At 46.0% G+C, this 27932-nt stretch overlaps 1 protein-coding gene across 1 annotated transcript; it reads right to left on the reverse strand.

Annotated features, from left to right (window-relative positions):
* Window positions 1-571: 571 nt before the first annotated feature.
* LOC146869197 (olfactory receptor 6M1-like) lies at window positions 572-26466 on the reverse strand. Its single transcript, XM_085632473.1, has 2 exons — window positions 26311-26466; window positions 572-3844 (listed from the first exon to the last, which is right to left on the reverse strand). Exons 1-2 carry the CDS (start codon window positions 26464-26466, stop codon window positions 2807-2809), a joined length of 1194 nt encoding a protein of 397 aa, XP_085488599.1. The 3' UTR covers window positions 572-2806.
* Window positions 26467-27932: the final 1466 nt, after the last annotated feature.

Below are 27932 nucleotides of genomic sequence, written 5' to 3' on the forward strand. Positions count from 1 at the left end.
GAATACAAGAAACCATAGCATGATCAGAGACGTTAATGTTGCCAATCTTAGGGGTACTAACAGAGTTAATCAGCTGTTTTGTGACTAATATGTAATCGATCCCAGAATGAGAACTGTGTGGGTTAGAAAAAAAAAGTAAAGTTTTTTTCTGTAGGGAAGTGTAGACGCCAAATATCAACTAACTTAGTGGTTTGAAGAAATGTTTTAAAAGCAAAATAAACCTTAGGGGGATGGAATTTAGTAGGAGATAATCCATCTAATAAAGGATCAGATATGACATTAAAATCACCTGCAACAATTAAAGGTACATTACCAATTTTTACAACCTCAGTTGAAAGATTAGTCAAAAAAACAGGGTCATCTGCAGTAGGGCCATAAACATTTAATAGAAATAAGTTTGAATCATGAACTTTAACCTTAACAATTAAATATCTCCCATCCATATCTGTAATTTTGCTCAAAATTTGGCAATGCGATTTTTTTGCAAATAATATAGCTACACCATTTTTCTTGCCATTAGCAGGAGAAGAAACAATATTGTCAACACATTTTTTCTTCATATAATCTAAGATTTTATCATCTATATGAGTTTCTTGTAAAAAAACAAAAGTCAGCTTTGCAACAACCCAAATAATCCAACATTTTTGTACGTTTCACAGGATGGCGTAAACCTTTAACATTCAATGACACTACTTTAATATTAGCCATAACATAATAAAAAGAGAAAAGGGGTAGAAAGAGGAAAGTCAGAAAAAGACACAAATGTTAAGAAGAAAGTAGCTCCAGAACACACAAAAGGGAAAGGAAGAAATAAAACATAGTAAAAAAGACAAACAAAATACATAAATATGAACATTGAAACGCGCACACGCTCTACAAGCATGGCCGGAACCGCTGGAGCCCAAAATATTATGAGTTATATAAATCTGTCAAAGAAGATCATACAGGAAAAAATCAAGTGGTAGGGCCGTGAGTGTCCATAGCTTGCTGTAATTGTTGATCTAGAAAAAGTCGCAGATCTTCAGGACGCTGGAAGGATTTTGAAAAATTATCTTTCCAAATGCGCATTGTTGAAGGGTCAAAAAGGCCGTATTGGTATCCAAGGCTTCTTATTTGTGGGCGAAGATCAGTAAATCCCTTGCGTATTGCAACAGTTTCTTTAGCAAAATCTTGATGAATAAAGATTTTGTGACCATTGACCATCAATGCAGGAATTTCTCTAGCTGCTTTTCTGATCAGAACCAAATGATGGTAACAAAGAACTTTAAATATCATTTGTCTAGGCTTGGTATGTTGAGGATTGCGACGTGAAGGAATTCTATGAGCCTTATCAATTTCACATTTTTCCGGAAATTTGATATTTAAAAGACCAGGAATTAAGTTCTCTAAGTATAGTCGACAGTTAGTTCCCTCAACCTCTTCTGGTAAATTAAATATGCGAAGGTTGTATTGTCTATTGCGATTTTCCATGTCCAAAAGATGTGAGCACAGAGGTGATATTTTCGCCACCAGTGGAGTAAAAGCGTCGACTTTAACTTTATTATCCTGTATTTTAATTGAGTTATCTGATATTTTCATTGACATACTCGCCATTTCTTTTCGAACATTTTTAATTTCAGTCGCAATAGTTTCTGTATTAGCACGAAGAGCCTGAATTTCCTCTAAAATTAAAGAAAGCGAAGGTTCAGATGACTCCACTACTTTTGATTTTATTGGACGAGGTGAAATCTGCTGTCTTCTTTTATTGTTGAGAGGATTTTTATTATCCATTTTTGAGAATAAATAATGAAATTTGAAGAAAAAAGAACAGTTTATGAATAAAAAGAGCAAAAAAATGCAAAGCAATCCTCAAAAAGACTGGTGCAGCAGCTAAACTGGACTAGGGGTGTGGCTAGGCCCAAGCCAGGCCCTTTCCTGAAGTATGCTCCGCCCCCCTGACAGACTAACCAGGCAGTACCTCAATGCAGAGCTCGGAGCAGGAACCAGGGAGCCAGAATCACCACTTCCCACGACCAAATAGGCTTGAAACCACTTCCCAGTGCAGGTAAGCCTATTTTTGCAGCAGCGACCTCTTTTTACATGAAATTCTGACAGACTTTCGTCATTTTTTCTTTAAAAACGGGCGAAAACGCGGAGGAGCTCACCGGGTGGCGGCCATCTTGATTCGCGCGCTCGCACGTCTCCCGTCATGTATTTTCTAATTAGACGTCAGAGGCCTGATTTTAAGAATGGGCGCAGGTGATTTCCAATTTTTTCCAGGTAACATCTGGAAATCTGCACCAGTCTCAGCTGTCCAGGAATAATCCTGAACACGTTTGGAGAATTCGGTTCTTAAGTTACACTTTCACAAGAAAAGATAACAACAACAAAAATATTACCCTCACAAAAAACAAAATCATTCCCTCGGACTCCCATCAATGTTGAGGTTGCTCCCTCTTCTTTCATACCCTGCAAAAGGCTTCACTCCTTTATTTGTGAGGAATAAATCTATGACTGTTTCCAGGGCAGAAACGGCCAAGAAAGGAGTTTCTGAATGCATGGAAGTGTGTAGGTTTGTGGGTGTTCCTAACCTTTCGCGATGTTCTTACGCTCGAATGCCTCTTCAGCTCCCACTAGGGGAGATTTGTTCACATGAACATCTTTGTGTGAGTACATCCTTTAGCAAGTGCAACAATTATTTTCTTTGATTTCAAAACTTTCTTTCGCTTGTCAAGTAAGATATTGGCATGTGAATCAAACACACACCTACAAACAGCTTTGCGAATCAGTCCATAAAGATGTTTGCTTCACAAAACCCGCAGCCGCATTAAGGCACATGATTACCACGCTTTTCATTTTCTTGATGCCTTTCTGATCTGTCCTTTGAATTCCAAGTTAGACATTTGAATTTCTCAGAAACCCCCTGGCTTTTGAGTAGTGTCTCTCGTAAGGACTCTTTGACCTTCTCGTTTCTGAGGCAGTAGATGAAGGGGTTGAGGAACGGAGTTACCACGGCAGTCATTAGTGCCACCACCTTCTTCATGTCCAGGGAGGACTGGGCGGGCCTCACATACATGAACAAGGTGCTCCCATAGAAGATGGACACCACCGTGATATGGGAGGTGCAGGTGGAGAAGGCCTTCTGCCGCCCGTGGGCCGAGGGGATCCTCAGGATGGTGGATATGATGTAGACGTAAGAAACAATAGTCAAGAACAGAGAACTGAAGACCACAGTGGAGGCGATGATGAAGTCCATGAGCTCAAGCTTCCTGGTGTCGGTGCAGGCAAGCTTGAAGAGCGTCACGTTGTCGCAGAAGAAGTGGTTCAAGACATTGGGGCCGCAGTAGGGCAAACTGGACACTATTAGTGCAGGTCCGATGAACGTCAGGAAGGAGAGCGCCCAGGAGCCCAGGGCCAGCTGCAGGCATACCTGGTTTCTCATGATAATGCTGTAGCGCAGCGGGTTGCAAATGGCCACATAGCGGTCCAAAGACATCACCCCGAGCAGGAAGACCTCTGCTACGCCGAGAGAAAAGTAGAAATAGGACTGTGAAACGCAGCCTGCGAAGGAAACGGATTTCCTCCCGACCAGCAGGTTTCCAAGCATCCGGGGCACAATGACAGACGTCAGCATGATCTCTAAAAGCGAGAGGTTGGCCAGGAAGAAGTACATGGGGGTGTGCAGGCGGTAATCTGTGCACACAAGATAGACAATGACAACATTTCCACTTACAGTTATCAGGTAGATGGCCAGAAAAAGAAGAGAAAGCAGCAGCTGCCATTCAGTGGCCAAAGAAAACCCCACGAGGATGAATTCGGTCACAAAGGAGCCATTTGCCATTCTGATAGCCGGGATAAAATTTACCTGCTCAGAAAAATAAAGAAAAAAATTAAACTTTCTTCACATTTAAAACGCCAAATATGCTGAAATAGAACACAGCTCTAATATAAGTGCTATTTGATTAAAAAACATTTATAGTGTAGCTGTAGCTAGTTTGTGTTACAACACCTTAATGTATATTTTTAAATACATCTAAAAAAGTCAGAAATTCTCTTACAAACCACAAGAAACATACAATTATGGATTAAAACATAAAAGCGTGGCAACTCACCAGTGATGGTTAGCTCTATAATTAGGAACTCTCACACAAACTATGTAAACCATCACTCACTCACAAAATGCAATGTTTATGATTACATCGAAAGTGGCATATACATGACCTCACTGGTTATTTGACATATGATCTTGGTTTTTAGATTAATCATGAGATAACCATGTACACAGTATGATTACTTTATCTGGGTATGTTTTGTTATAAGAAATTGGGTTATTAATTGAGAGGGGAAAGAGCCCCACTCAAGAAATAAACACCACATTGTCGGGCAGAACCACAAAAGTCATTCATTAAACCTGTATTTATCCCCTGGTAGCTAGGCAAAAAGCAGGGAGGCTTAACTTAGAGGAAATGTGTGAAGTATTTATGCAACACAAACCGATATGAAGTGAAAACACAACGCTAGGATAATCACAAACCAATTTAGAAAAATTAAGTAAATAAAAAAAAACTGACAGCAAAACAACAAAAATCCAATAAGCAAACTCAGAGTTAAGAATTTTTGAAGTTTCAGGTAAAAAATAGCAGCAAGTAGCACAAGTGCCTCTCGCGGTTATCCAGTCGCGCTGCACCAGGTCAAAGTCACACGTTCAGGCCAACTGTGGTGGAGCAGGGGTCGGATACAGGGACTAGGCTCATCAAGGTGTAGAGTTACCTTCTTGAAGCCCAAGTCCACGCAAGGAGCTTCAGCTGGAGCTTCGCATTGGTGGGGACCCTGAAGAAATATTTGTCTGCTTGAGGAGAAGGTCATCTCCGGTGCTTCGTGTTGGAGGGAGATGCAGGCGGGAGCTGTTTGGCGCGAAAAGCAGCTCACTATCGAAACTTCACGCTGGCAAAAGACTTGGCGATCATTGCCGATGTGATGAGTCCAGTCGCGGTGTCGACAAGCCATACACTTTAGGATTTTCACAGGGGGGTGGTCAATTCTGAAGCAGGTTGAGTACAGTATGATACCAGCCAAGAGTTCAGGACCTCGGGAGCACATCTTGGGGATCTGGACTCACTCCAACAGAGGCCCGCAGCAAGGCTCCTGCAGGTGCAGTTGGTGCTGGTTAGCTGGACATTTTCTGGGAAGGCCTCTGGAAACTTGTGGTGTCGCTGTAGCTCGAACAGAAGGTAAGCCAACTGACTGCTGGAGGCACTTCTGGGGATCCTCGTTTCAAGGCAAACAATTCCAGTCTTCCTTCTATGAATAACAGGGCAGTCCTTTTTCTGAATCTACCACAGGTCGAGGAGTGTTCTGATGTGAGGTTCTGACAGTGCTGTTGTTATACCCGGTGCCAGCCCTTGGGTGGACGATGTCCCTTTTGTCTAACCTTTTCCCTTTCCTGAGTCTGGCTTCAAACTGCCTAGGGCAGTGGTTCTTAACGTCGAATCCATGGACCCCCCGGCGGTTTGTCAGACCTGATCAGGGAGTCCACAACTTTGTAAACAATTTAATAATATTAGCAGAATAATGACTACATATTCACTTCAAAAGATAAGGTAACATTGAAAATGTGAAAACATTCTGTAAATGACGAGGAATTTGAAATTGGAAGCTAAAATTAAGTTATTATACTAAGCTTGATTCGCGTGGCAGCATATCAAATACAGCAAACATTAGTATGGACATTTAAAGCACTAATATGCATCAACAAATAGAAAACATACAGTAGAACCAACAAAACCTATTACAGTATCCTGAGCCTAATGTATCACTTTGTCTTTTAGAAATAAATCTAAATGCTGAAGGACTCTGTTATAGTCTGGCATTTGTAGGATCCTGGCTCATACGGTGAGAGTTGGAAGGGACATTATATTATTTTTACTTATAACTCTTGAGTCTTGGAACACCCACATTCTGTTTTCCTACTTACTTTGTGACAGGAGACGATTGACGTTTTAAGAAAGGCATTATACTGTTTTCATTGAGTTGAGACCACGCTTCATGCTGTTGCGTGTGCTTATATTTAGCAAGTTACATTTGTGGTCAATTTTGAGCACATCTTCTAATATTTATTACAAACAAAGTATTTTGCATATATCATCATGGCAACTACGACTAGTGTGTCTCACCCTCCTGCATTCTTATCAGAAAAAGGAGATCCAGTTCTTCCATGGAAGAGATGGGGAGAGAAATCTTTTTGATTCTTATATTGTGGCTATTGGTGGAGAAAAATGTTCTGCTTTTAGAAAATAAGCCATACTTCTGCACAATTTGGGTGTGGAAGGGAGAAACATGTACGACAGCATGGATTTAATTCCAGTTGGTAATGGTGATGGAGAGCCTGCAGATGTCTATGAGGGGAAACATCGTTTACAACGCGGGGATTACATCGCGATGCCATTACATCGCGGTTTTTACAACGCAAGTCGTTACAACGACTTGCGCTAGATGGCGCTCTAGGACAAGGAATAGTATAATTTACTATCCAACACCTTCCCTACTGTACGTAGACTGGAGTTGGAATAGTAAATTATACTACTCCTAAGTCCAGCGCCCTCCAACGTAAGTCGTTGTAACGACTTGCGTTGTAAAAACCGCGATGTAATGTACTGCAATGTAAATGTATGCGTTGTAATGTCATACATCCGTCTATGAGATGTCAATGACTATGTTAGAGAGGTATATTGGTCCCCATATCAATGTAGTCCTAGAACGACAAAGATTTTTCGCCAGAGTTCAAGGGCCAGTTGAACGGGTGGGAAGTTATGTTGCCTCTCTGAAGACTCTCGCACGGACCTGTGAGTTATCTGATTCCTTGGTTAGGGATCAGTCGGTGAGATGCACCAACAGTACTCGAGTACAAGAAAAACTATTGTCTAAAAATCCATTTTTCCTGAAGCTAGTTTGGCATAACAGCGTAATTTGAGGGAATTTCGGGAAACATGAAATGACATGAGATAGGGCCTGTATAATAAACGGTTTGTCTGGCCTAATTACAACCTTACTTTAGCCTAGAACTAGATGACCACAGGAGCTTTATATGTGTGCACTTATATATGTGACAAATAGTGTAAACGTATTGGCAAAGTAACCAAGATCTGTACACAATTGACAGCAGATAGAACAGAAGATGGGAGAGAGGGTAGCAGATAGACAGCAGCACAGTATAGATTGAAAGGATCCAGGGTGGAGGCATATTGAGAGGGTAATGGCTGCGAGAGGAGGGGCAGATTTACAACAAAGTAACGCAGCACGGTGCAGCAAGTCATTTTGCTGCGCCGTGCTGCGTTAGTTTGGAAATCACAGAGATGCGACATATTTACAAGAATATGTCGCATCTCTGTCTTTCCCCTGCGCTGGTGCATAAATTGCAGCCATGAGCCGGCGCAGGCACCCTTGCACCATGGTGCAAGGATGCCTGCGTCGTGGGAAGATTGTTTTTGTGCAGGAAGGGACACCTTCCTGCACAAAAACAATCACAAGAGGCTTTTTCCTCTTTCCTCGTGCTGTAGAATGCCTCGCCTCTAGGTTGGCGTAGCATTCACACGCATCTCCTGATTTACGATTTCTCGTAAATCTGGAGATGTGTCTTGTTCCATGGGTGTTGCGTGGGAACACCCACAGCAACACCCATGGAACGCCCCTTCAACGCACAGTGCTGCGTGTGAAGGGGCCATATTTACGAGGAGAGGAAAAGTCACGCAGGGCGGCTTTTCCTCTCCTTGCAAATATGGAGGAGCCCCCTGCGCCACCAGTACGTCACGAAAAGTGACGTAGTGTGGCGCAGGGGGCTTGTAAATCTGCCCCTACGTGTTTAGCGGGCATCGGTAGGGAAGTCATTTCATGTTAAGGATACTGTGGATCTTCGGGAGGAGTAAGTGTTGATGAGTTGCAGCTTTCTGTGCTTGGGCATAATTATTGAGCTAACAGAGGAAGCCATATGTGAAGAAAACGAGGTTATTAGCATGTAATTATGTAAACATGCTCTCTCAATTTGGGTATTGAAGTTAGAGGTATGTTTCCAATTGTATATGTAGAAATACAATGTTCGACCAAACGGGATTCAAACATAAAAGGGCGAGGCATGAAGGAGTATGCTTGTGTCAATTACTTTGCAGAATGTACAAAGGAACGTGTCACAGTGGAATGGCGATGATGGCGGCCGATGAGGCGTTTCATTCTGTTTTCCTCTATCGAGTTGGTGGCAGTTAAGAGGCATTTGGTGGAGCTTATCTTTTCTTGGAATAAAAATATATTTTGCAGGCAATTTTTACAATGTTCTAAACATCCCTTCCAAATATGGATTAGTATGAGCTTTACACCTTATGGAACTGATTGTTCAAAACCCCTTTCTTTATTAATGTCATTGCGCCGGACTCACATCGCATATCCATCGTATACATGTTACAGTGCGTTGTAGACAGACCATTGTGAACAAAATGTTGCTTGCAGATCCATTATTCTGCCCGCATGTCACAGCCAATAGAACTGTTTATGGTGTTTGACAAGCCCTTCTCATACCCAATGGATCAATGTGTATAGCCAACAAGTAAAAACATAAAAGACAAATGATAGGATGAAGAACAATGGAACGGAGGAACCTTGGCAGCGACTGGTGGCGGAACCAGACCCATGTGTAAGGTATTTAGTTCATCTAGGGCTTAGCCTTTATGGGCGACTGAAATACTGTGCTTTATATTTGGGTTCGAGGGCTATTCCCATTTCCTGTGCTTGGTACAGGTGGTGCGTGTTTATGGATTCATGCAGATTCGATCTTCTTTTGGTATAGATCTATCGCTAGCGACATTCCCTCCAGCATGTGTCCCCATTCTATTAGGTCTCCCTCTGCATTCCAATCCACTTGCACTGCCCTTAGACAACACTATTCTGCCACACCCCACTCCTGCACTCTATTGCCTCTCCCGGCCCACACCAATGAGATTAGGAGACTGTTTAGAGTATCAAATGTGGCCTTCGCTATGCTGCAGAAGGAATTCTGCAGTATATACAGACAGCGGGGATCATCACCATTCTTGCCATGGCCACCCTTCTAATTACAAAGAGAGGGAGCTTATTCCAGAATTGAATTGACTCTTGCAGGCCTGTTATGACCCTACCCATATTCAATGCATATTGAGCTTCCGGCTGGTGGGCTACCTGTATACCCAGGTATCGAAAATGGCCACTTTCCCAGCTAGACCCCACCTCGGGGAGGTCTAGTGTATCTCCTCGCGCAAGGGCCGCCAGGGAGAAGATAGGTGATTTCCGATGGTTAATGTGAAGGTCTGACGCTGATCCAAAGGAAGTCAATATCTCTATAAGTGCTGGAATTGCCTCTTCCGACTGGTGGACGTCCAGGAGTGCATCATCTAAATACAAGGAAAGTACGTGGGTGCGGCCATCAATGACTATGCCCCACTGGACCATGTCCCTTCTCAGTCAGATTGCTAGGGGTTCCATCGCAAGGGCGAAAAGAAGTGGAGATAGGGGGCAACCCTGCCGTGTGCCCCTTTCAATATTCATCGCCTCAAATGTCAGGTTTCCATTCCGCACTCGAGCTCTTGGCTGATGGTAAAGTAGTCTAACCCATGACATGTATGCCTTGCCTAATCCCATTCTCCTCAGAACTTCCCATAAATATTCCCACTGCAGCGTGTTAAATGCTTTCTCGATATCTAGGGTGACTACTGCAGCCCGGAGTTCAGTGTCGACTACTGAGTGTAGGACATGCAACAAGCATCGTAAGTTCATATGCGTTCCTCTTCCCGGTAAGAACCCGCATTGGTCTTCATGAACCAGGTGGGTTACCACCCTACCCAGACGCATAGACAAAACCTTGGCAAGTAATTTGGCACCGACACCCAACATTGGCAACGGTCTGTATGAGCCTGGATTGTGCGTGTCTCTGCCCGGCTTTGGGAGCATGGCGATCTGTGCCGCTCTCATAGATTGCGGTAGACTTCCCACCTGCTTTGCCTCCTACAAGATGTCCACTAGGTGTGGGAGTAGTAAATCAGCCTATGTCTGATAGAATTCCACAGAGATCCCATCCAGGCCCAAAGATTTAGAACGAGCCATGTATTATAGAGCCTCCCGTAATTCCTCAAAATGGATCGCTGCCTCCATGTCCACCGCCTGTTCCTCAGTAAGGCGGGGCAGGTGCACTTCGGCCAGGTACTCCCCACGCTCAGGTGGTGTGGCCACTGGGGTCTCTGGGTATATCGTGGCTAAACAGCACTGAGTTGACCTCTGCCTGTGTGGTGGCCGTGGTTCCATCTGGAAGTTTGAGTGTCAGGTCCCGCTTCAGTAACCACGCTAGTAATCTCCCAGACCTATTGTCCCCTTTATGGAATAACTGAGGATACTCACACCTATCAAAGCAGTCTAGTCTATCCCGTATCCCCCGACTCGTCGCTGTACCCGTAAAATAGAATTGCGATCTGCTTCTAATGTCTGCCACTCGTGTTGCAGTTTGGTCAGCCTGTCTTCGGCAGTGATCAATCCTCACTCTAAACGTCTCCTTGTGCCCCCTAATCTGGATAAGCATTCTCTGCGAGTGACTACCTTCAGCGTATCCCATTCCACACCTCTATTATTTGTGGACAACCACTTCATGCCCAAGAAGCCCACAATGGCTTCTCTGAGCACTTCCCAGAATACCCCATCACGTAGAGTCTCTGTGAGCAAGCGCCACAGCAGAACCCGTGGACCATGGCGGTATGCGCACGCTAAGGCGCATCCTGACCTATGGCCTCCGGTACTTAGATTTGAACTGAGAACACGTCTCAGAGCTATGGGTTCTGGAGACGGGCATCACATAGGCGTAGCCGACGGTTGACTTGAAAACACCAGTGTTGTGTAGTCTACGTCCCCCGCCAGGACCCATGCAGTAATTCCACCTCTCCTTACATATTGGTTGTGCTTTCAGAAGCACTGAAGGCGACTTATTGTGAGAACCGTGAGTAATCCGGTTCTAATTTGGGCCATAGGTCAGGATGCGCCTTAGCGTGCACATACCGCAATGGTCCACGGTCCTGAGGAAAGCCTCGCCACTTGCATACCGAGGCTGAAACATGTCGACCTAATGTTTTATAAATACGAATGTAACTGACCAATTGAATCAGTTAGAACGTTCACTATGCACAATTTATTTACTCTAGTCATACTACCCTATCATTAAAAAATGTTTTAAGGAGTATAGGCTATTTTAACACCACTCACTACACCAGCACTTGCATCCAACACTCACACAATCCTGCTCTGCTGTAATCAGGCATCGTAGCACACCGGGGAGGTATTCAGCCTCTCTGGTGGGGGTCCTATGAGGAAGCATGTCACCAACTAGGTTGGTGAGTGAGGAGGTTGGTGAGTGAGGACCCTTCTAAAAAAACATGAGTGATTCCACCTTCTAGCCTTTTGTCAACTCGGCTTCACTCTTTTGTTGTTTATTTGACTACCCCTGGGGAATAAGAGTGGAGCAAAAATTCCCTCTCTAGCTCTTTGTTTGGATATATGTCTTAAGAAGATGTACAGTGCATAGATACAATGATTTAATGTACGATTGACACTTTAAAACTTAAATACGGTTACGACAATTAAATTATGTATTTTTTTTTTAAGTAGAGTTTTATTTAAATGAATATCAGATAGGGTACTCTGGTGAAAAACAACTTTCTAAAAGTGACATTTTCTGACTTCCAGAGATACCGAACTCTAAATGTCAATCTTTTCCCAATCGGAAATTACACTTGAAATATTTTTTCAATTTGAATTAATTGATTTGATGAGAAACCTTACAACACAAACCGCCTACATCTAGAGGTTGCCGGTTAACCATTTGGTTGCGTATTCAGTAGGTATACAAGAAAAGAAAAAAAAGAAGAATGCAAAGGCTTAGAACAATATTGACACAAATTAAAATATTAAGAGAGGAAGGGAGGGGGGGGAAGGTGAGCACTCCCCTCCTGAAATGTTGGTAGTGCTAGGAGGTGGAAGCGGCCTGATGGTGCGTGTTGGGTTCCGTTTGTGTTAAACGTAGGATTCGCAGCCACTGGGGGCATGTTAATTTGCGCAATTCATCCGCCAAGTATGCTATGAACGGCTGCAAATTCTTATCAAGCCATGGTAGTTGCTGCATGGCCACTGCTGTGAGTTTCTCCATTCCCATGATATGCCCGATTTTGTACAGCCGATCTGGATGTGTGGGAATCCTGTCAGTTCCCCACCTAGCCAGCTGGAGTTGCTTTGCCGCTCCCAACGTGAGGGTAATAGCTTTACCCCTGGGGGACTTCAGCGGCACAATGAGTGGGTTAGGGAGTCCTAGCAGTATAAAAGTGGGGAGTCTGGGTCTGTCCATGTTAAACATGGTGTCAACCGCATCCAGTATTTCCGACCAGTATGAGCCAATGTTGGGGCACAGCCACAAGAGATGAGTAAGCGTCCCCGTTGTCCACACTTTTGCCAACACAGTCTGTCCTTCCTGGGGTCCCAAGTAGCCACTCTTGCTGTTGTGAGGTACCAATAATGGTCTATTTTGAGGAGCATTTTATTGCTGGTGGTGTTGAGGGCGGATGCACGGGCACGATGGAGGATGTCACTCCATTCCTTGTCAGAGAAGAAGTACTCGCATTCCCCCTCCCATCTGGCCCTAACAGGAGAATATAGGGGGCCCGCAGGTTGTGTCAGAAATGCGTAGATGTCAGAAAGCAGTTTCTTGTCAGAGCTCCTCGTGACGAGCCATTTCTCAAAGGGTAGCAGTGGTCTGCCCGCATGTGGTTGAATCCACTGTCTAGTGACCCAGTGTGCGACTGCTAAAGATTGGCATTTTGCCGAGTTCGGGAGCGGGTAATTGGTCTGTAGAGTAGCAAACTCCATGAGACCCTCAGAGTCAAACAAGTCCCCCACCCTTTTACAGTTAGCTTCCTGCCATGCTATGTAAGCCGCGCCATCCATCGCCGGGGGAAAATCCGGGTTACCTATTAATCGGGTCTGCGGGGAAATCGGAGTGGAGAGATTATGTTTCCACTGCACCTTGCGCCAAACCCCTAGTGTCGAATGTGTGACTGGGGAGACATATACGCTCGAGGGCCTATGTGGTTTAGATAGCCACCACACCTTCCAAATTTGTGTCCCAGCTATGGCCTGGTGAATATAGGTCTTTGTCCCGCAGTCTTTTTTCCCGCATGGAATCACAACGCGGTCGTTAATAGTGATTCCGAATACCATTACTCCGCAAGTCGGAACAACGACTTGCGGAGGGGGGGCGCTGGATGTTGGAATAGTATAATTTACTATTCCAACTCCAGTCTGTGCGGACACTAGAGAAGGTGTTGGATTTTAAATCCAACACTCCCCCCCCCCCCCTGCAAGTCGTTGTTCCGACTTGCGTAGTAATGGTATGCGGAATCACAACGCGTCGTCGTTACGACAGCGTTGTGATTCCATGCGGGAAAAAAGTTTTGTCATAAATGTTGTTTACCGGCCTGGTCTATAAAGCACCAATGCTTTTCGGTAAGTGTGCGGGACTATTCTACCATATAGCGCAGTTGGGCTGCTTGGTAGTATTTGCATAAGTTCGGGACCCCCAGACCACCCTCCGCTAGGGTGAGGTAAGCTCATGGTCTGTATATTCTCGCATTTTACCTTCGCATATGAAATCCCAAATTAGAGCCTGTAACATGTCCAGAACCCGCACTAGTGGCTTTAATCACATAAAGCAGTTTAGGTTAGAGCATCAATTTGACGGCAGCCAGGCGCCTCAGCCATGAGAGGTTCTGCGGTCTACATTTGCCAAGGTCAGTCCGCGCCAAGGTTAAACAGACGGATAACAAAGGCCTCCAGATCTCCCAAGATGGTCCGGCACACCCTAAATCCGTATATTGAAGCGTCGAGATCGGTTCTCCAAGTCTTCGACCTGATACTGCAGCTCTGCGTTCTGATCGCGTAGCTCGCGGAGTTCCCGGCGATGACCCTCCAATTCCTCTTCACGGGCATCGTGATTCTGTTCCACTGAGTCCAGCCTCTGGTCAAGGGCGGCAACCTCTTGTCAAAGACCCTTGATATCCGTGGCAATGTCGCGCTAAAGTTCTGCAAAGTCCTCGCAAAAGATGGTGAACAAACGGTCAATGAAGGCCTGGGTTAGTGGAGTCCGAGTCCCGTATGGCATCAGCCTTTTTTAAATTCTACCGGGCGAACATGTCCTTTACTGAGGGGTCTTTTTTGGGTTGACGGTGTGTGGACATCTTTTACACTAATGCGGTGCCCCTTCTGCGAGTCAGCCGTCTCACTCTGGTATGTAGGTCTCAAGGTTGCTCAGCCCTGGGCCACCCCTACCAGTTTCAGGCGGCCAGAGGGAGGGTGTGGGCCGGCCCACCACACGTGCACCACAGAAGGCCGCAATTCAAGGCCCTCGCCTCCAGCTCCAACGCAGTGGCCCCCAGAGAGACAGGGAATCCATTCTGGTCCCAGGGATACTGAGAATCGCCTGCAGGGTAAGGACCATCACCCGGTGTCTCACAAAAGTGTGCTATTCCCTGCGTCGCAATGTGGTGCCACCACTCGGCCTGAGTAGACCTCTCCTGTTCCTGCTTAGTGTTTCTCCAAGGATCAGGTCATACTCCTCCCCAACGGGGGCAACAAAGAATAGGGGGTTGGGGCCGGTCGTTTGTGCAGCACCGGGCATCACAGCAAGCCCGAGTAGAAAGAAGGGAGACCAAGGGCTGCGCAGTCGCATGGTAAATTGAGGCGGGACGGTCTGCGATCGCGGGCTGCAGCAGGCCCATTATCTGTTCCCTCGCCTCTAAGCCGAGGTAGCACCTGCAGTCCCAACAGCCCCAGGCAAAGCTATTGTGGAGCTGGGGACGCTCCGTCCGGCAGTACCGCCTCACTCCAGGATCTCCTCACACCCCCAAGGGCGATCCAACAGCAATTAGTAGGCAAATGGAGGGCGGGGGGGGGGTCCGGTCTCCCGCAAGTCTCTCTGCTCAGCAGGCAGCCCCGCACCCCGGCGTCGCACTCACCGCCCTTAAAATCCTCTGCGGGGTGCCAGCTCCATCTCACTAGGCCACCCAGCTGTGGCCCGCAGCTACACAGTTCAGGCCGCCGCTCACCTTCTTGCGAGTGGCCTCAGGACCAGGCCTGGCGCGCTCCGTTAGCGGCAACCGCTCAGGCCACCGGGGCCGCCTATGCCCATGTTCTGTTGATGTCACAGCCCCCAGGTGCCCTCCCGGCCACCAGTCTTCTTCGGGAAGTCTCTTGAGCCGTGACCAGGTGCCAACACCTGGCAGAGGGATGAATTTGGACCTGCAGGCCGGCGGAGCTCCGAGGTGTACATCTTACACCTCGGCCATCTTGGACACGCGCCCTTAAAAGATTTTTATGAGGCAATTTCAATGACAACCAATGGGAGAGATTGGCCTTGTGGTAGTGAATTTTTTTTGTGCAGTTTTTTACTATCAGGACATGTAAGACTCAAAAGTGTATGTCCTACCTTTAAAATACACTGCACCCTGCCCATAGGGCTACCTAGGCCCTAACTTGGGGGTGACTTGTATGCAATGAAAGAGAAGGTTTGGGCCTGGCAAGTAGGTTAATGTGCCAGGTAAAAATGGCAGTTTACAGCTGCACACACAGGCTCTGCATTAGCAGGCCTGAGCCATGGGTGGCACCATCAGTGCTGCAGGTCCACGAGCAGCATTTAATTTACAGGCCCTGGGCACATATAGTGCACTTTAGTAAGCGACTTATAAGCAATTAAGTATGCCAATTGTGGATAAGCCAATGTCGCCAGATTTTAGGGGGAGAGCACATGCACTTAAGCAGTGGTTAGCAGTGGTAAAGTGCCCAGAGTCCTAAAGACAACAACAACAGGGTCCGAAAAAAGGGAGGAGGAAGGCAGAACGTTTGGGGGTGAATCTGCAGGAAGGGCCATGTCCAACAGTGTCATATTGTTTAATAAGTTGTACTCTTTTTCTATAATCCAGTTTGGAATTTGTATTGCTTTGTGTTTTAACTTTATTACTGTTTTGACACTACATATATACTTTACACATTGCCCCCAGTAAGCCTATCTACTATGTCCTATAGCTATTAGGAGGTTGAGCTCAGGTTAAGTTACGGACTTTGAGGGTTCACCCCATCAATAAGTGTTATTATTTTCCAAGTAATACTCCTCTTTCTTACAAGGAGAACATTTTTCAGGATATATAGTTGATAGTGGTCAAATTTGGTGACTGCTCTAAATTTTGCCAAATCAAAACTGAGAATGATATGTGAATTTAAAGGCTTCAATGTTGAGAAGGAACTAAGATAAGTGGTCTAACATTTAAACAAGTGCGTATGTAAAGAATATTATGCTACAACTTCGAAAACAGTTGGAAGTAAATTGAAAAACAATGCATACAAAGGTCACCATTACTTACAGTGCCAACATCTTGGAGAGGAATGATGCTTCGGTAAAAACAAGCAAAGACATTCACCATAGCAAAGGAGCGACAGCAGATTGGAGAACTTGGACAGCAAATTGTAGTAAAGGTCATAATCAGCAACAGCAGGAACACCCTGCAGAAAAAATAAAATATTTAAAGTTGTTAATGTATTCTGCAATGTGAATACTGATGACATGTGACGTGGCATGTCCACATATGATATTAAGGCATTGTAAACAAACAAACATATTTAGATTTTCATTCGTTTTTTATGATATCTTCCTTGGGGTTTCTATAGTGTAGTTTTAGTTTTTAAAGGATGGTATACCTTTAGACTACAAGGCGCGGTTATCAATCCTAGCGGTTCTGACATATGTATAAAGTGCTTTACTATCAGGAATAATGACTGTGCTCCCATCACCATGTTTTGTTATTGCCCAATTGGTTTTTACGTAGTTCGGGTATCTCATATTCACACTATGAGTAATATAGTCGCCTATTCATTAAGATGTTACAGTCACTGTGTGCAGCTACTCTGGACTGCTTGCTGCAGTGTGATCTTGGTGGCAACTTTGTCTTCACCCCATCCATCTAACCAGCCGATCCTCTCAGACCGCTCTCTGGCAGCAAATTGAAGCTGTGCATGAACCCACCAAAGATGTCAGAGGTCACTTTGTAGTGCATCATCAAAGAGGTCTCATTTATCAGCCGCCCCATCAGCAGCAGGGAGCAGAAAAGAATGGACATGCCCCATAAGTGAGGTCCATGTGGATGGGCATTGCCACATTGGTAGAATACAGCTGGATCCTGTCTAGGAGGGAATATGCAACGAACCTGACTGGGGGCCACATAAACCCATGAACCTGGAAGATACCTTGCAGCGAGATAATGCCAGAATATCTGGTGTGTTGGGAGAAGGCAGAGGAGGACTCCATGTTTCTTGCATATAAGATTTGCGGATGCCCTTGAATGTCACCATTGTGTGTCTCTGACACCAACAGAATGTGAGAGAAATGCCACCACCAGCCAGGAACAACCACAGTTCATGATGATTGAAACCCAGACTGTGTCTCTGTAGATAAAAGTGATATTGAAGTGAGAACAGTCGTGGCCCGTGCAGGTAAGTGCAGCGGAGCAGGGGGGGAGGAGTTGACAGATGACAGAACTGAATGTATTTATTTATTTTATTTGATCTATTCCGTCCTCTGTCGACTCCCCCCCTGACTGGCCGTCACGGAGTAAGAAATTCCACGCCTTCAGGCCATGTCTTGCGAAAACCTAAAATATCGTCTCCTGGAGCCAGCCACCACGTGTGGTCATTATGCCAGAAAAGAACAAAAATGCCGGACAGAAAAACCTCAAAATTGGCAGATCAGGACTATTTTCCCTCGAATTCAATGATATAAAGCGTCCTCCTCCGTGGCACAGTTGGTTCCTCAAAGTATTCCATAATAAATAGCAAAATAAACACACTGACAGCGCCGGCTGAACGTGCTCCAACACATAAAGTCTGAATAGAATTATTGAGGCAATACACAAGGACAGCGATAAAACCAGATTACAAAGTGGCGGCTCCTCGAGGGAGTGTGGTGAGGCAGTGGGGCGGGGCGGAGCAGGGGAGGGGCAGGGTGGGGGAAGTAAACCCCAGAATGCGGCTGAACGGAGTTGTATATATAAATAAATAAATACAACTAATTACATTGCGCGTGCTGCAACGCCAAATCGGCGTTGCAGATCTCAATGTAATTTGTTTTATTTATTTATTTATATACACAACTCCTTTTGGCCGCATTCCGGAGTTTACTACCCCCCACCCTGCCCCTCCCCCGAGTGTGTAACCACACTGGGAGCTTCAGAATACAAACCATGTTAACGTGGCCCCTGCCATGATGCACCTTATGAAGGGGTGGCATCCTTTTTTACATTTAAGAGCTGTCATGTCACAAACCCTGGACTATAAGAAATGCATGTTAGCTTGTTATGCGTTGTCCTATGACTGTCCCATATCTCCATTCAAATTGCAATGAATTGACATGGGGCAGTCAATGGGCAATGCAGAACAAACTAAGAAGTATTTCTTACAGAACAACAGTGTGTACAGTCCAGGTCTTGTGACATCACAGCTCTTATATGTAATAAATAATATTGTCCTTTCATAGGTTGCATCATTGTGGGGGCGGGGTTTACAACGGTTGCAAACACTACAGTTTATCCTCTCCTAAGTAACTCATTTATTGTATCACTATTCTACTAAACCACGTGCCTTTCAGTGTTGCCATTGTGCCCTGCCTGTCAGTGCCTGGCTTGCCCTACCACACCAAGAGAAGGGCCAGATGAAAACAGCTTGCTGGCTGCTCATATGACCTCTTAAGACTCCCACCCATCATGTATGTTACTCTAAATACCCTATGCATTATCTCTCCACTCAGGGCATCCTTCTTGACCTTTTTCAACTTCTTGATTACCTGCGCATTACACTGAACCATCCCTACCTGGCCCGTATTCCTAACTCCTACATGGTTGGATAATTAGTCGGGAAACATGTGACTCCTTTTCAAGTTTAAGTCTGCAACCTTCCAGCCACTGGAATCCAATGACCCTGCTGTAACATTTGAGTCTCTCAGGCTGGAAGGGCACAGCAGCCCAAAACCTACTTGGGGGAGGTGGTGAGAGCTTGTACCCATGTCTGCAGGCATGCAACAAACAATGCCCAATAAATCATTGTCTTTTCAGTTCTTTCAATCATATAACGGAAAAGTAACATATTACACACACTCTAAACAACACTATGCAATAATGAACACGTATAGACAAAATGCATGTGCAGTTACATATGGGTATAGTCTCTAAGCAGCTCACAACCATAGCAAACCCTGAATTAAAAAAGGACAATCCCCCATATACTTGGACTAATATGAGAGGATGCAGTTATCAAAGGTTAGCCCTACTGGCTTCAACAGGGTGTCGCCACCATAAGAAAAGCAGATGTATGTCAATGAGAATCCAGTGAATCACCATTAAAACCACTATGAATGGAACTATCTTCATGTGACATTCATTACAAAGTGCTACGGTGAAAGAATTTCAATAGAAAGGCAGCCTCGGATCCAACAATAATGGTATCTGCTCCCTGAGGCGCTTAGAATAACAATCTTAGCAACAGGAGCGCTAACGAACATGACACACCTCTCTGCGGTTCTACCGCTTGTGAGACTTAGAGCGGCTTCAAACCTGGCAATATGGGCTTCTAGAGCACAATTCTATCTCTGGTGTTGCCACTGCCTGATGTGGGCACTGCCAGATGTATGTGCAGATTTCAAGGCCCCACTACTAGGGCCTATGAGGCATTCTGCAGTGGCCTAGCAGGGACTTGTGGATGATACCCCGCCTCATGCTGCAAAAAATGCTTTTATTGTTGTGGAGTTTCAAACACACTCTCAGGTGCAGACTTTTAAAATGTCGGTGCCAGTGTCCCCACTGAGGCACCTGACATTTTAAAATTCTTGAGCCGCTCAGCTGGCGCAGCTCTTTGTGTGCCCACAAGGGAGTCGGCAGCTTCCAGTATCCCACTCATTTCTGTGGGTGTGGGCGGTGATGGCGGTATGCTCCTTGCTTCCCCAGACCCAAGCACAGGGAGTGGGTGAAGCACACCACGGTGCCCCAGAGGCTTCTGCCCCATGGAGATATGGGCCCCAGGGAATTCTATGAAGTCCCAATGGCAAGGCACTGATATCTTTTTTTAGGTCTCGCCTACGCAACGCGCATGCGTTGCTTAGGAGGGGACCTTTTGGAATTGATCAGCTTTTTGGCCAAAAACGTGCACATTTTGCTTTTCTTTCTATTACAACACGTGCACATTTGGCATTTCCCTTGCGGGAGCGAGGGGCACCATCTGTTAGCAATTATCGCGCTCGCTCCCACAAGTTAAACGCTGCGCGTCCCTGCTCTCGGCCACACTCCCCCAACCCCTCCCATTTGTTTACCGAGCGTCAGTTAAATCGCTGGCTACGCCGAGAGTGAGACGCATTTGTACTTGTTGGCTTTGCCAGTGCTTGTCCTGTTAGGCACCACAACGTGCCTTGCTTACATTCAGTGGGCACACCCACTTTCACTTTCGGAGCTCAGCCGGGACAATGGCGGCCGTTTGCTTATGTGTGGAAGCGGAGGTGTCTTTTTCCCCTGACCTTTCTCTCAGGGTTTGTTTAACCTTTATATATCCAGATGTTTGAAGGGGAGTTCGCGTTGGCAGGCCTACAGCGCGCGCTGCACTCTTCTTCATGGATGAGGGTCTGAACCGGTTCCACGTCTGCAGGAGGCAGGTTTCCGGTTGGAGGTTTGCAAGACCCTGACAAATTCTGGCCATTGTTTTGGAAACTACGTAAACTATGTGCCAGTTGCTCTACTCCGCTCACTCTGCGTATGCTGCATTCGGAGAGTGCTCGTAGTCGATTGCTGTACTAACAGTGCGCTTCATTAAAAATCTTTATTTCGGTTATGAAACCATAAAAGATACACACATATTCTTCCTTGACAGTGGAACCCACGATACAGTTAACACAGATGAAAATAGCTGTTTAATACACCAGGTTCTAATAGTCAAGTATCTCGTAATGTAATTTGTAAACACAGAGATCACTAAGATACATCATTTGGTATGTGTGTAGTCATTTTAAACCAAGTAGAATAGATAAAGTAAGGATACAGTGCAAGTGCGTTAATTGTCTAACGATCACCCCAGTTTACTCTCTAAAACTTTCAATAGAGACCCTGTTGCCTTTATAAATTTAAAAGGTGGTGAAAGATTTTGATAAAAGCTTTTGAAAAGGAAATTAAAAACAGGATCCTGGGAATTAAAGCACCCTCAAGTCATAGGATTTTTACTGCAGCTAGTCCCTAGCACAAGGAAGAGTAGACAGGAGCCTTCGCTTAATGGCCCAAAACCGGCCAAGGAATTTTGCAACAGCACGTACAAAGGATGGGCTTGTATCTGATCTTAAAATCCGTAGGGCGTCAAGGTGGCTATGAGTCCCCAACTGTCTGCATAGTGGAACCAACCAGTTCTTTCTTGGTCTGTCATAAGCTGGGCATGCAAAAAAAACATGGCATTCAGTTTTGTCTGGGTCTGGGCAGGATGGACATCCCTTTAGGCTGGCTGGTGCTATTTGACCAAAGATTGATAAAAGCATTGATAGGTAAACCGTCGAACCTAAACTGTGTATACAATTTCCTGTCCCCAGGCTCGATGATGATATCAAAATATTTCTCAAGATGTTTAGGGGATTTTATGTCTAAAAAAACATCGGTTAGGCAACCGGGACGAATCCTCGAGTAGGTGGTCTGCTCTACCCATAGCCAATATTGACGCTTTAACAGGTCCATTGAATACAGTGATGGGGGGCTAACAGACTCGCTTGGGAGGCCAATTGCTGCCCGAACAGTGTTGACATATTTTATCCACCCAATTCTTTTTGTTCCTGTCTAGGGCAGACACTTCGTTAAAAGCAGCAACATAGGGGGCCAGGCCGGGAGTAGTGACCAGCCTATACCAAAAAAGCAAGGGGCGCAGATTCGCTTGGTCGTGTATAGACCTGACTTCCAGGTCCAGTTTCAGCGGAAGGAGGGGGGTGCTTTGGGGAAGGGCTACATAATTCCTAAGAAACGTGTTTTCAACTGTTGTTAATTTCCTTACATCCACTAAACCCCACAGTTCTGCCCCGTAGAGCACACTACCCACAACCTTTGAGCTATAAAGTTTAAGGGCTGCGGCTACGGGCTTAGTATATGATAAACAAATCTCGCGCCGCAATGCCCCTCATAGCTGAGAGAATTTTAGGGACGCTGTTTTCAACTGATTATTTCAAGTCATGCTATCAGACAACACTATGCCCAAATTTTCAAAGGAGCTAACCCTCTCTAATGGAACGTTATCTAAGACCAAGTTCCGTTTAAAAGATTTATGAGGGTTCATTATCATCAACTTGGTTTTGGAGGTGTTAATAACCAAGCCCCTCGCGTCGCATAAGACCTTAAATTGGTCCAGGAGCTTCTGGAGACCCATAGGAGTTTTAGATACTAAAAGGGTATCATCAGCGAACAGCAAAGTAGCTATTTTCTGGTTCGCCAATGAAGGAGCATCAGCCGGAGTTGAACATAAAAGGTCGACAATCTGGTTGACATAAAGGGAAAAAAGGGTAGGGGCCAAAACGCACACTTGGCGTACCCCACGCCGGATCTTAATTGGATCGGTAAGTTGCTCCTGATTGCCCCACCTCACACGTGCAAAATTATTGTCATGCAACCTGACCAAAGGTTCTGGAATTTCAAGGGGCATTCCCATATTCATGAGGGTTTGCCAAAGTATGTCTCTGGGGACAAGGTCGAAGGCAGTTTTGAGATCTACAAAGGCAAGAAATAGGCTGCCTTCCCCAACACAACCACCTTTCAATATAGCAAGAGAAGGCGAAAAGGCTGGTCAATAGTACTGGCCTTCCTCCTAAAGCCCGCCTGTAAAGGAGAGAGGATGTTCTTCTCTTCCATCCAGGTTTGGGTTTTAGTTAAGAGCGTGCTACAGAAGACCTTTTGAGTGCAGTCTATCAAGCTAAATGGGCGGTAGTTGGAGGGCTTAGACCGGTCCCCTTTTTAGGTCTCGCCTGACCCAGCACATGCGCTGGTCTGGCGAGACTTATTGACAGGGCTCCAAAAAGTGCTACCAGGCCAGCCTAGAGCTACAGTGCATGTGCGCGGGCGCGCGCTTTACCGTGATTATTTTTACTTTCGCGGCTGCAGGGCCGCTTTGATGTTTGATCGCGATCACTTTCACTTTTGCGGCCACACGGCCGCTCGGCATAGCCAATAGGTCTCGCTTTTGGGATCTTATAAGTATTTAGTTATGCAACTGTTGCATGGTCAAACACTTATAAGGTCCCAAAGGCGAGACCTATTGGCAATGCCAATGCTTGTTAAAAAATTGGGATCATTTCGGTCCCCTTCCACGAATCCGGAATCTTTCCTCCTCCGGCAATATCGTTGGCCAAGTTCATAAAATAAGTTGCCCAATTCGCCTTGTCAGTGTGGAAGAGATCGCCTGGGATGCCATCTGGGTCTGAGGCTTTAGCGGGTATAATGGCATCTAAGGAACTCATAATCTCTTTCCTGGTAGATACAATTATGCTTCATTGGGCAGCCAAGCTGGGGGGCATCCGAAAACTATCGGTAGTGTTACCTATGGAATATAGCTCATTAAAATGATTGTACCATGCTAATGATGTAATGTTGTTGGCCGGGGGGGGGGGCCGGGGGAGCGGTCACAATTTGTCTTGGCCACTAGCGACCAGCATTGTTGAGGGTCGGGATGACCGATAGCCTCCTCGAGCTCTTCCCATCTCCCTTCGTCCCATTGTTTTTTGGCGTTACCCTGTGCCTGTTTGTAGGCCCGTCTCCAATCACGGATGCTTGCTTGGTCCCTGTTTTTGATAGCTGTGGTCAGTCTCGCTCTCGCAAGCCTGCAGTCTTTATTGTACCAGGGATTCACTCCATGGCGACTACCCCACGAGGATCTAGTCTTTGTGAGGGGGATGTAAAAGAAGGCAGCCAATTGCTCGAAAAAAGCTTGGTGGAGGACACTGCAGGTATCCGTAGAGTGTGGATCGCTACTTGCTGATTCTAATGTCACTAGATGCTCGACTAGAACTTCATTCATCTTTTGCATTTTAGTTGACGCTTATCATTTGTGGCGCTCCGCTCCCTCGTGCATAGTGGGGCCGTTGAAACCTGCCGAATACTCCCCCATAGATGACTCATGGATAAGTGAAGAGAATTATGATCACTGTCACAGGCCTGGTGTATGAGCATGTCCTGAACTTGGGGCCACGGGGTCAGATCCACTAATATAGAGTCAATCTGACTTGACCCATTTGTTCCCATGAAGGTCATTCCACCGCTTCAGTCGGAGTTGGTTCGACCATTAGTGGCCCTTAGCCTGTGTTCCAGGGAGATTGCATTCAGTTGGAGGGCAGCGTGATTGGAGGTCATTCCAACAAAGGTACCCTCCAAACTTTATCCTCTTCGGACACGTCAAAGGACTCGACCCAATCAAGGGGTTCGAATGTAACATTAAAATCGCCACCGATTATCGGCGGATAACTGGCATTCCTGTCTCCCAATAGGTTATCCAAGGCAAGAAGGGTCGGCAAACTGCCACCTCTGGTACTCCTAGCATATACGTTATACATATCAACAGTCTGTCCATTCCCATTTGCTAACCTTATCCCCAAAATGTCCGGATTATTAGTAACCAGCTCTTTTGTTTCACAGTTCAGGGAAAGATTTACCAAAATAAGTAGCACCCCTGATGCCCGACCCGCTTTGGCAGATACTGTTGGTTTGAAAAAGGACTTAAACCCGGGAATATGTATGGGAGTCTGGGACCAGGTTTCCTTAAGTAGGCATATTTCCTGGCGAAAAACCAGATCCAACCAATGCGGGCAGTTGCACTTTTGACTAATACCTGCCAGGTTCCATGAGAGGAATTATACCCGAGCCTGGGGAGAGGGTAACACTTGGTAACAACCCTCAGAGTGTAAATGGGAAGGGGCTATGGACATCGTGTGGACCATACTACGGCTATTCATTGCTAGACTGGGAGGTGAAAGAATAAGTCAATCAATCTGTGAGAGTGTTGAAGTCAGGGAAGCCGGTGCTTTGCTCGCGCTTGCATTTGAACCGGGGGGGACAGTCAGCCTCAGCCTCATCTTTGTTGATGCATGGGAATGAGATCTTACTTCTAAGACAATTAGATCGTGCACTAGTTGGTTTGAAATTAATGTTAATTCAACTGCATCCACAGGGCTATGAGCCACAGTGAACCTCTTGGCATAGATGATGTCCTCCCTTATCATGGAACTGCATCCGCTGACGTGTCTCAGCCAATGTATGGTTTTATTTTTTTAAGACATCCCCGCTCTCATGTCTAAGGCAGTTGAAATTGATTTTAGGAACATTAGTCAGAAAAATTGGGATTGGTGGGGGAATACCTTGCTTGTGGTTGAGTATCTGGGATACCTGTGGTGCCTCAGGGGCTTTATGTTGTGCAAATGCCCTGCTGAGGGTCTGAGAAGCTAATCTAGATGATGTGCTAGGTGCTACCTTAACCCGTGTTGGAACCACATTTCCCTTGTCTTGCACTTCAGAGGGTCTGCATTGCCCAGGTGGGGCACTAATGGCTACCTTAGTAGTCTGGGAGCGGTGTACATCTAAGTCCATAGGCAGCGTGTTTCGGCCATTTTGGTTCTCATTTAAAACATTCTGCCTCTCAACGGGACCAGCCTGAGTGGAACGAGAACATGGTAAAGCTACTGGCTTTGGATGCGGTTCGTTGATGCGATCTATTCTTTGGTAGAGTTTGAGGACTAGTGAGGTTAAGGCCTCAATGCTATTTCTCAATGATGCTATTTCAGTCAGAGAGGTCGTGGATCAAAGGTGCACTACCTCTACTATTGTCTCCTACTTCCTGCATGATGTCTGGGCTTGGAGTAGTGGACAATGTGGGTGCGTGAGTGGGGACCACAGAATGCATTTCTATATACGAATCCTCAGCCGGCGTGGCAAGGGCAGCAAAACGATTGCGCAGTGGATCTCCTCCAAACCGCCATTGTCTGTTGGGCAGGACGGACCATGCATAAACCAGAGCACTGGGTAGAGCTATGTTATGCTCAGCTGAAGCTGCAGATGATTTAGATTTCTTGGAAGCAAGTTTGAATAGATTTGGGCTGTTTCCATATCCAGCCGTGGCAGGGAGGGATTTAATATGGGGAATTCCAGCTGGCGAGGGAGTGGGGGCTGGAGTGGGTGATGACAGCAATACCTCACAGTCGGTGATAATATTCTCTATACGATCGATAATTTCCTCGCCAGTCCCCCCTTCACTCTCATCAGCTTTTGCAGTTGCCAAGGGCCGTTTTTCTAATCGCTTTTTCCTAGCACCTCCCTGCCCAGTGTCAATCCCGTTCCGCTTCCCCATTGCTACAACTGTTGATCAGCTATAAATATTTTCTACAAGGCAACTCAGTCTGCAACGTAACACAGCACTATGTAGTAACACCATAGGCTGTAGGCACAAGTTCCAGAGAATGTCAATGTCAACGTACCTATGCGCTTTCATAGTTTCTCTTTGGAATTTTTCCCGAAACTTGCACTGTTAAGCAATGTTAAAAATGGTGGTATAAACAGTACCTTCTGAAGATTGAATTAGGGGAGGCACTCGACAGCTCCAAAGGCACGTTCTTAGGGGGGGTGGCCCAGCCCAGCCTCCTACGGGCCGCCCTTGGCCCGGGCGCAGCCGGCACGCGTCCCGCGCCACGGGGGGAGAGGCTGCGCTATGTAGCGCGATGGAAGCGCCTCCCCCTCACCTTCGGTAGCGGAAGTGGGAATGCTGTGACCTTTGGTGCACCCTGGGACTCGTAGTCCCACCAGGGTGGATGGCAACCCCAAAGGAGTCTCAGGAAACCGTTACTGCATATAGAGATGATGACTCTGGGCTTAAGCTCCCGCCAGAGTGTGCAGCTGGGAAGCAGGAGCAAGCAGCCAAGATGCCCCCTTCGATTTCAGCGCTTCGTGTTGTCCGTTTGCTGCTGTACCATAAGGCCCAAAGACTGAATCCCTCCTAAGTCTTTACAGATAATCTTTGTGTTCGCATAAAAGTTCAACGCCTCGCGTGGGGCAGTAAACGCTATATAAATGCAACAACAATAGTATAATATACTTAAAGCCGCAATGTATGATTAGGGCGCCGTTCGTGGCGTTAATATTTCCTGGCTCATTCGTACTCCTTTATGGCATGAGGGTGCATTAACCATCTGAGCTTTACTACTCACTTAGGGGCATATCAACAAAGTGGAGATAAAAAAATTATCGCCGCTTTTGCGTCCGCATTCGGACGAAAAGCGGCGATAATTTTATCGCTTTATCGGCAAGGTCACGCTATCGCGTGAATCCTTGCCTTAGCGCCCTTTCCCGTAACGCCCACATTTGCATCTCTAATGAGATGCAAAGTGGGCGTTTCGTCCCAAAATAACTGGAGAAATGTCGCTAACCGACATTTCTCCAATTATCAATGGGCACGCTAACAAGTATAGCGATAAGAAAAGTAGCGCTAACCTTGGTTATCGCTACTTTCCTTGCGCCTGCTTTTCCTTTGACTAAACAATGTTAGTCAATGGGTGGTGGATTATAGGGCCGAGACCACCCAGCCCTATCAAAAAGGATATCGCCGTTTTCCATGGAACATCGCTGGAAAACCAGCGATGTTCCATGGAAAACATTGCTATCACAGTAATATTTATCGCCATTGTGCCACGCGTTGGTAATACGGCGCTAGCATGGCGATAATTATCTGCGATAGCCGGCGATAAAATTCCTCACGCTAAGGGCGGCCAGGGATAATTATAGCTGTCGCTTGTTAATATGCCCCTTAATTTCTATTGGGCG

The sequence above is a fragment of the Triturus cristatus genome, chromosome 1_1 (genome assembly GCF_964204655.1).
Source record: "Triturus cristatus chromosome 1_1, aTriCri1.1, whole genome shotgun sequence".
Lineage (NCBI taxonomy): Eukaryota > Metazoa > Chordata > Amphibia > Caudata > Salamandridae > Triturus > Triturus cristatus.